The 9,297-nt window shown below is 31.1% G+C and overlaps 2 protein-coding genes across 3 annotated transcripts; one reads left to right on the top strand and one right to left on the bottom strand.

The window, feature by feature from the left end:
- The first annotated feature begins 1,202 nt into the window (after window positions 1-1,202).
- LOC145037314 (protein NUCLEAR FUSION DEFECTIVE 4-like) lies at window positions 1,203-4,585 on the top strand. Of its 2 annotated transcripts, none has more exons than XM_078985949.1 (3): window positions 1,203-1,657; window positions 1,976-2,919; window positions 3,972-4,585. In XM_078985949.1, the coding sequence occupies exons 1-3, from the start codon at window positions 1,322-1,324 to the stop codon at window positions 4,480-4,482; spliced, it is 1,791 nt and encodes a 596-aa protein (XP_078842075.1). In that variant the 5' UTR covers window positions 1,203-1,321; the 3' UTR covers window positions 4,483-4,585. The 2 variants fall into 2 exon arrangements, with proteins under 2 accessions (XP_078842075.1, XP_078842076.1); XM_078985950.1 differs by lacking the exon at window positions 1,203-1,657 and adding an exon at window positions 1,665-1,865.
- Window positions 4,586-5,227: 642 nt separating this feature from the next.
- Window positions 5,228-8,984, bottom strand: LOC145033972 (peroxidase 55-like). Its single transcript, XM_078982427.1, has 3 exons — window positions 8,704-8,984; window positions 8,442-8,633; window positions 5,228-5,996 (listed from the first exon to the last, which is right to left on the bottom strand). The coding sequence occupies exons 1-3, from the start codon at window positions 8,917-8,919 to the stop codon at window positions 5,439-5,441; spliced, it is 966 nt and encodes a 321-aa protein (XP_078838553.1). The 5' UTR covers window positions 8,920-8,984; the 3' UTR covers window positions 5,228-5,438.
- Window positions 8,985-9,297: the final 313 nt, after the last annotated feature.

Raw genomic sequence — 9,297 nt, 5'->3', positions numbered from 1 at the left:
AAAGAAACATATAACATAGATGTACACAACACAAAAGATCGAGTTCATAGTTGCTTCTTCCACCAAAAGTGTATAAGGAAAACGGGAAATTGAGGGTTCAATTTTGGAAGTTGACAAAATAATTTATAAGGAAACGAGAAACTGAAGTCTTAATTTTGGAAAGTGATGAAGGGTTACAACGACAATCACTTAGTATGCGGAGATGTAGGTACGAGATTTTAGAAGCCTTCGCTACCCTTCATCTTCGATTGGAAGCGCATGTGCTCCGAAAACATAAGCATAATCGTTGACAATTTCATGATTAAAAAGGTGGCGTGGACAACATATAAAGATAAGAATAAGAAAATGATTATTTGATTGGAAGATGGAGGTGGCGAGCCAATGACAATGCAAAAGAGAGGTCACATTTCCACATTTCAAGCTAACTTAACATGTAATTGTTAATAAGCCAGCCTTATTATATATATATATATATATATATATATATATATATATATATATATATATATATATATATATATATATATATATATATATATATATATTCCAACAAGTATCAACACGTTTCTAATTAATTTATTAACCAATAATAAATTAATTAATTATTTATCTCACCCTTTTAATTTTTTTCTAACTATTTTAGCTTTTGAAGGCCATTCTAAAAAACTTTGTTATTATTTTCAAAATTATACAAATTAATTACAACATTTAACATCTATTCCAACAAATATTATATATTAAAAATAATATTTATTTATACATTATAATTCAATAAAATTAAAAAGAAAATATGCATAAATTGTTTTTATAAATTAGTAAAAAACTAAAAAGACACAATTGCATATTCGGTTCATAAGAATAAAATTATCAATTTAATAAGCTTAGCAACCAAACCGTTAAAATTAACTAGATAAAGATCAAAACTTGATAAAATATCTAAAATTAAACTAATACTATACCACCAAATATTTTTAAACCAAAACCATATATATTTAAGTGATCAAACCATTTTTTGCAATTTTATAAAAATAAAACATGGATATACCGCCAAACAAATAGTTATCATTTAAAATAGTAGCAAAACCAATGTTGACAGATTTTAAAAAAAAAAAAAAAAAGGCATTTCGTATTTTTTTTCCAATATCCTGCCAAACACACAAAAAAATATTTAAAAATTAGAAAAGGACAGTGTTGACAGCAAAGCAATCTACATCCTGAATTCATCACAAAAAGTCTGTTTTGATCACACAGATCTTCACTTCCCGATATTGGAAATCGGAAAACTACAACACCAACATCCATTCTCTCTGGATTCACAAAAATGGGTCGGGTCAAGGATTTGATCCTCACTTTCTTCAACAACAGATGGCTTGTTTTTGTGGCGGCAATGTGGATTCAATCGTGCGCCGGAATCGGCTACTTGTTCGGAAGTATTTCTCCGGTGATCAAGAGTTCATTGAACTATAATCAGAAGCAGGTTGCGAGATTGGGTGTAGCTAAGGATCTCGGTGATAGTGTTGGGTTTTTGGCCGGAAGTATGTCGGAGATATTGCCGTTGTGGGCTCTGTTACTTGTTGGTGCTGTTCAGAACTTTGTTGGGTATGGTTGGGTGTGGCTCATCATCACCGGTAGAGCTCCGGTGTTGCCATTGTGGGTTGTAAGTATTATTTCTCCGATCGTCTTAATCACTAGTCAACGAGACGTGTGTCAGTGGACCACTCCGTTGATCACCTATCCAATCATGAATCATTTCCTTTTGGTTTTATCATGAAGAAGCTTAATAGTATAACTCAACCTGATTTGATTTCTGTTTTGTTTATTCGAAATTTTGTTGATCATGAGTTCGATTAAACGAATTTCTCTGGGTATGCATTCAATTGATCCATTTCGAAGTGATTTAGCTTTTGTATTCATTAATTTTCAGACAAATCAAACCGTTTTAGTGATATTGATATGTTGATACGTTGATTTGCAGATGTGCCTTCTGATATTCATCGGAACAAATGGCGAAACATACTTCAACACAGTCGCACTAGTTTCATGTGTTCAAAACTTCCCCAAAAGCCGTGGCCCAGTCGTCGGAATCCTAAAGGGATTCGCAGGTCTCGGCGGCGCAATCTTAACCCAGATATACGCGTTAGTCAAATCACCAGATAGCGCTTCCCTTATCTTCATGGTCGCCGTCGGACCTTCCATGGTGGTCATCTCCCTCATGTTCATCGTCAGACCAGTCGGAGGTCACAGACAACTCCGAACATCAGACGCATCAAGCTTCTCGTTCATCTACTGCATCTGTCTCATTCTCGCCGCTTACTTAATGGGTGTTATGCTCGTCGAAGATTTAGTCGATCTAAGCCAAACAATAGTCCAAATTTTCACCGCGATTTTGTTCGTCCTGTTAGTAGTTCCGATCGGAATTCCATTATGGTTAACCTTTTCTTCAGATCGGAGAAACCCAAACCCAAACCCAAACGAAGAATCTCTTCTACCCGAATCAGAATACAAAGAACCCGAAAGATCCGAACACGATCCAAACGAAATCATATTCAGTGAACTAGAAGACGAGAAGCCGAGAGAAGTCGATTTACTTCCGGCATCAGAACGACAAAAGAGGATCCTGCAACTACAGTCGAAGCTAGCTCAGGCAGCGGCAGAAGGAGCGGTGAGGATTAAGAGGCGAAGAGGACCACATCGAGGGGAGGATTTTGATCTGACACAAGCTTTGATCAAGGCAGATTTCTGGTTGATTTTTTGGTCGCTTCTGTTGGGATCTGGTTCAGGGTTAACAGTGATTGATAATTTAGGGCAGATGAGTGAATCTTTAGGGTATGATAACACGCATATTTTTGTCTCCATGATCAGTATTTGGAACTTCTTGGGTCGTGTTGGAGGTGGCTATTTCTCAGAGATTATTGTCAGGTATACATACAACTTATTATGTCTTTATAAAGTTATAAATACTTTTGTTTGTTTGTGTATTATAGTTTGTACTATAATTACTTTGAAAAGCTACCTCCTTATATAGTATTGTATTTTATATAGTTGATAGATTTAAAATAAAAATAAAAATGATGTAATGAGGAGAAAGGAAAGTAGGATGCTATAGTGAAGAAAATACATTAAAGTATGTTGTTGTTTTTTGTATTTGATTTCGGGTAAATACAATGACAAAAATATACTTTTATTTATCTGTTTATTATAACATTCTACTTTTGTTTTTTTTATTTTATTACAAACTAGGCTTTCTTACCTTCAATTATAGCATGATAGCGAGAAATTGTTTTTTTATTTGGATGAGATTGTTGTAGTTGGTAGATTTTTAAAAATATAATTTTGAAGAGAAGGAAATGAAAGTAGGATGATATGATAGTAAATGAATTAAAGTATGTTGAGTTTGACCTTTTTTTTTTACCTGTTTCATCTGTGAGAGTTAAAACATCAAGCCATTTTTAGGAAAATGGGTTAAATTGCCATGTCTTGTATTTGAAAATTGATTTATAATGAGAAAAATACAAGAGATAGCAACATAGTTTCATTCCTTTATTTATTTATGATACCATTCTACTTGTTTTTTTTTTCTATTGTAGCATTGGACTTTCGGTTTTTAATTTTAGTGCATCATATTTTGAAATTTTTAACAAATTATAGAATTGTACTTTCAATTTTTCTCCCATTAGAGCACTTCTTTAAAAATCTACCTAATTATAGTAGTTATAATTACTTTGTCTTCAAATTACATTTCTATAATTGAGTTGTTTCTTCAAAATACAATGTTAAGTAGGAAATGCTTTAATAAATAAATGAATAAAAGTATGTTGCTTTTACTATCATTTAACCTTTTCTTTTGCACTATTGATCCGTTAAAGATAAAACACAACCAAAATCAACAATTTTAGGAAAACCGTTAAAATTGCGATCTCTAATATTCCAAAACCTTGATAATTCTAATAATTTTTTTTTTCATTTTCCAGGGATTACGCATACCCCCGACCCGTAGCCATGGCAGTTGCCCAAGCCATAATGGCAATCGGGCATTTATTCTTCGCCATGGGTTGGCCTGGGGCAATGTACATCGGTACCCTTCTAATCGGATTAGGGTACGGGGCCCATTGGGCCATCGTACCCGCTACAGCCTCCGAATTATTTGGACTCAAAAAATTCGGAGCGCTGTACAATTTCCTAACACTAGCGAACCCTGCGGGTTCGCTAGTGTTCTCTGGTGTCATTGCCAGCTATATTTACGACTCTGAAGCCGAGAAACAAGCAGCACAGCGCCACCAACAAATTACCAATTCCACTTCTTCTTTTCTTACCAAACTTTTTGACACGGATGACGCACTCAAGTGTGAAGGCTCGGTGTGCTTCTTTTTGACATTCATGATAATGTCGGGACTTTGTATCATTGCGCTTATCTTAAGTTTGATACTTGTGCGCCGAACTAAGGTTGTCTACCAGAACCTCTACGGGAGAACCCGCGCTTAAATTTTTGGAATCGTGGGTGTGATTCTTGTTTTGTTTTGGAATTTTGGAATTTTTATTTTTGTATATTGTTGTTCAAATTTGATTGGAGTTTTGTTTTTTTTAATTTTTTTTTTAAATTCAGTTTTTCATGAATCTATTATACTTTGCTTGAAAGATACACACAATCAGTTATTTAGATAGTGTTTGGTTTGATGGAACGAAGAAGGAATTGTGGTTTATATCATCGTAGTGAAAAAGAAATGTTTGTTTGATGCAATTGTATTGGTCAACTGGATATAAATTCCTTACATTTTGTTACTTTTTTTTCCCTTAGCGTCTTTTTTGGGTTAAATGAAGAAATACCAAGTATGTCATTTTAATTAGATCATCCTTAGATTAATCAAATAACATTATATTTAAATACAACGCTATAATGGATCAACATTTGAAAGTACAAACCAATAATAAAAAAATGAAAGTAAAATGTATAATAGAAAAAGAAATAGGAAGTATATTGTAATTTTTTTTATTTTGACTTTTTTTTCATGCCAACATGGAATTTAATTAAAGATTATAACAAAAACTATTTTAATTTATATAAAGTTGAAGAAAACAAATATATATTTTTTTCAAAATTTCTTGATTTTAATTAGAAATAACAATGAACATATTTTATAATAATATTTTCTTATTATAGTCTTATTTGGTGTTATTGAGCTTTAATAATTTAATTACTTATTTATCATTTTTGTAAATAAAAAATTCATTATCATCAAATAATTTATAGAGTAAAACAAAAATTATACATTTTTAATATAAAAAATTCCTATGAGAATTCATTTAATTCTTACATCCCAATAACATGACAATATATTCCATAGTCTTGTCAATTTCATTTGTTGGCTGTTCCATTCCATCTAAACTAAAGAGGCTTTAATGCATCATAAATCTTGAAACGAACATTTGGTAAAATCTTGTCAATTAAAAGTTGTGCAATCCCTTCTTATTTCACCTTGATTACCAATTTTGACTCCAACCCTACTAAGTTTCCTCATCGCACTTATAAACGCCGCATTAAAATCATCTTGATTATTAGCAAACTTTTTAACAACTTTTCTAGATGATAAATCGGAGTAAAGAACAACATCCGATGTAAACAAACCCTTGCCTGCCATTAGATTCTTATAATAAACATTATCGAAAATGTTTGGAGTATTGGGATCCATATCTACAGTGATAGTAGAATTGGCATTTTTAGGACAAGTGGCCATCAATTGTTTTGCATAGGTTAGATTCAGTAATGGATCGACCCGTGAGTACAAACGGTTGGCAAAGCTTTTGCACCGAGAAACACCGACTGTGTGGGCCCCAGATAGAGCGATCATGTCACACTGAGAAAGGTTTTTCATTGCAAATGTTTTTTTAATTTGATTGAGACTGAAGGTTGGTTTTGGGATGTTTCCAGTGACCCGTGATGCCTTTGAAATAAGTCCGTCTCGCCGACCTAAATCCACATTGTACCGAGGTCCTCCGGCCTGCATATATAGATAGACGGACACTTTGTAATGAGTATTGCAATAATTTAAAAAAGACAGCATGAGTATAAATTTTAATTTATTTAAGTAAATGATTTAGATTATAGTTTTATTATTAAAGGTCAAATTGATTAAAGAAAAAAAAAAAAGGCTAAAGTATGTAAAAAGTAAAGGGAATTGTTATGTACTTTCATCGATTTGTTAGGTTGAAGGAAACGTTTGAGACAGGATTCAAAACAAAACCTTGTCTTTTAATGGCATGATGTTTACCACTCAATTAGCCCAAGTGAGAGGTATTATTCTTCTTAATTCTCTATTTTCTCCAAACTTTTTTAAAACATTTTTCCCAAAACTTTCTTTATAAAAATGATTTTATTAAGAAAATTTATCACTTTTTCTTTACAAACGTGTTTTAAGGTGATGGGTGTGAAGAGGAAGTTACGGTTTAAAAACTTTGCAATTCTTGTATTAGCCTTAGTTTAGAGGCGACGAAGAGTAGAAGGGTTTAAAAACTTTGCAAAACATTTAACTAAACTATACAAGTCGAGTTAAAACACCAAAGTTTGACTTAATCTCGAGCTTTTTGAAATTAATTTTTTGGCAAGAATGAATGTGTCAAAAAGTTCTAAAAGATGTTTGACATTTACAAAAAATCAAAAAGTTCAAGAAGGAATGAGTCAATCTCGAGCTTTCTACAATTAACTTTTTGGCAAGAATGAATGAGTTATTCTCAAGCTTTTTGAAATTAACTTTTTCCAATGAATCAAAAAGTTCCAAAAGATATTTGACATTTACAAAAAGCCTTTTAAAATTAACTTTTTCGTAAGAAAGAATGAGTGGTTTTTCAAAAGATAAGAAATCTTGACTTTTTTTATTTTTACATTCAAATTACCTTCAAAATCAAGAAATATTAGACAAACACTTTTTAAAAATGACTTTTAACTTTTGTTCCCTCAAAATTAAAACTCAAAATGTTCTTTTATAAAAAGAACTTTTCAACTTAATAAACAATCCCAAACACTTCCTTAATCTCTTGTAGCTGAATTCAGGATTGACTTTAACACTCTATTGTTTTATTCGAAACGTACCTCCTTTTATAAATAATGTTGTTTAATATATTATTTGTTTGTAAATTTTAAACAAGACAAAAACTGTAAAAAAAAAAATTATATATATATATATATGGTTAAAGTGAATATACCTAATAACCTTATATAAGCTTAGGTACCTAACTTCATAATACTAAATCGGTTTGTATTATATTTACATTGTAATTGCCTAAGATTTTTAAATTTCAACCCCATAACTTAATTACTTCCAAAATCTTTGGACTTTCACCAATATCTTTCTTTTACATCTTGTCTTTCTATCGAATACCACCTGATGGGATTCATATCCTACCGCTACAAATGAAAGGAAGTATGAGAAATATAATGATGAATTTCCAATTTTTTTTTGAAGTAAATCAAGTTTACGGATAAAGTTTAAGAACCTTGGATGATTGCAATGAAAATTTAATGCAAAATGACGTAGTTTGAAGAGGTTAGGTACCTAAGCTTATATAAGGTTGTTAGATATATTCACTTTACCCTATATATATATATATATATATATATATATATATATATATATATATATATATATATATATATATATATATATATATATATATATGGGTTTTGATCTGAACCCCAATTTTTAGTGGTCCTTTTGAATTACTTTTTGTTGCATATTTGATCATTTCGAAATTGAAATGATTATAATACTATTAGTGTATTTATTTTCCATTTATTTTTTATTTTTTTAAAATTTAATATTTATTTATATATTTTAATAAGTAAAAAATAAGATAAGATCCACCTCTCTTATTTTTTAATTATTAAAATAAATAAATAAATATTAAATTTTAAAAGAAAATGAAAAAAATAAAAAATAAATACACCAAGGGTATTATAATTATTTTAACTTTCAAATAATGAAACTAGTTTAAAGAACCACAAAACAAAACAAAACAAAATACATACCACATACCATCTTTGCAAGTTTTGTGGTAAAACAACATACAAAATTTGCAAATTTTGTCGTAAAACATCATACACAATTTTTTTTTTTTCATAGATTAACCCTCAATTTTGCTTCTTACGTCATTATAAGCAACTGCAATAGCTTGCTGAGAATCTTTTTCCCCCAAAAAAAGCTCATGATAGTTAGAAAAAATTATTTTTCACATATAAGTTTTTTTTTTTTTTTCGAAAAACAAATCCTTTTATTTAGCAAGCCTTTGTCATGAGTTTTTTTAATAGTTTTGTAGGTTCTATCTATAGCGAAAAAAAAAAAAAATTATCTTCTGTTGCGAAGATAAAATAGCATTTTTTTATGTCAATTCTTTTAATGAAAAAGTTCCGCATAAAAACTCTACTATTATGGATACTCTTAATTTTTTACCCGGGCCACGCAATCTCGAGTGGCAATGACTAAAATGTCCGCACACGAAACAACACCAGGACAAACTGACTCAACTGCCTTTTTAGCCTTTATAACTAAATCGATTCCATCATCATCAAGCGAAAGATTATCTGACGCATTCTTCTCAGTATCTCCCTTCTTTGATTCGATCATAATGGAAGCATCACATCCCTACATTCATGAAAATTAAATAGCTTATAAAGTCCATTCAAACGAAACCTAAAGCTTTTAAAAACCGCACCTCAACAAAGCAGTCGTGGAAAAACAGACGAAGAGTGTCTGCAATAACCGCAAACTCCTGGTTGACCTTCTTGTCCACTTCCTTTTTAACTAATGTTTCTACCATTGGACATGTTTTCGCGTAGAAATTCTCGGTCAAATGACTTTTTCCGGTTTTGCCGAGAACCACCACCATTATCAAACTGTATAATACGCAACTCCGACGTGACACCTCCATCTCTCACTATAGAACACACCGGAAGAATGTAAATGATCCACTAATCAACTTTCAGTATTGGAGTATTTAAGCTTGGGGTAGTTATGATTAGGTGTTAGAGCTCAACTAATTATAGATAGTTAATGCGGTTTCCATCTCGAGGCATAATTTGGTTAAACCGATTTTGAGCGTTGATATGCACAATTACATTGATGTAGATCCAATGCATTCTGGTTTTTGCTAATGTGGAATCTAGCTTGGTATGATTTTGTTTACATAGTTTTTATTATCTTATCAATTATTATTTTTATAGCATTAAGAACCTTTTTTTTAGCTAAAATGGCAAGACACCTAAGTTGAAGTTCATTAAATTTGAAATGTCTAAATTATTTTTGGAGC

This window comes from Lactuca saligna, chromosome 3 (genome assembly GCF_052625555.1).
Source record: "Lactuca saligna cultivar CGN05327 chromosome 3, ASM5262555v1, whole genome shotgun sequence".
Classification (NCBI taxonomy): domain Eukaryota; kingdom Viridiplantae; phylum Streptophyta; class Magnoliopsida; order Asterales; family Asteraceae; genus Lactuca; species Lactuca saligna.
Note: the sequence above shows the minus strand (reverse complement) of the source record. Positions and strands in the feature narration are given on the sequence as shown.

Coding starts and splice junctions, on each gene's coding strand:
- LOC145037314 (XM_078985949.1), top strand. CDS start 1,322: ATGGGTCGGGTCAAGGATTTGATCCTCACTTTCTTCAACAACAGATGG. Junction 1,658..1,975: donor CGGTGTTGCCATTGTGGGTT/GTAAGTATTATT, acceptor GTTGATTTGCAG/ATGTGCCTTCTGATATTCAT. Junction 2,920..3,971: donor TTCTCAGAGATTATTGTCAG/GTATACATACAA, acceptor TTCATTTTCCAG/GGATTACGCATACCCCCGAC.
- LOC145033972 (XM_078982427.1), bottom strand. CDS start 8,919: ATGGAGGTGTCACGTCGGAGTTGCGTATTATACAGTTTGATAATGGTG. Junction 8,634..8,703: donor TCCACGACTGCTTTGTTGAG/GTGCGGTTTTTA, acceptor TCATGAATGTAG/GGATGTGATGCTTCCATTAT. Junction 5,997..8,441: donor CTCGAGATTGCGTGGCCCGG/GTAAAAAATTAA, acceptor CTATATATGCAG/GCCGGAGGACCTCGGTACAA.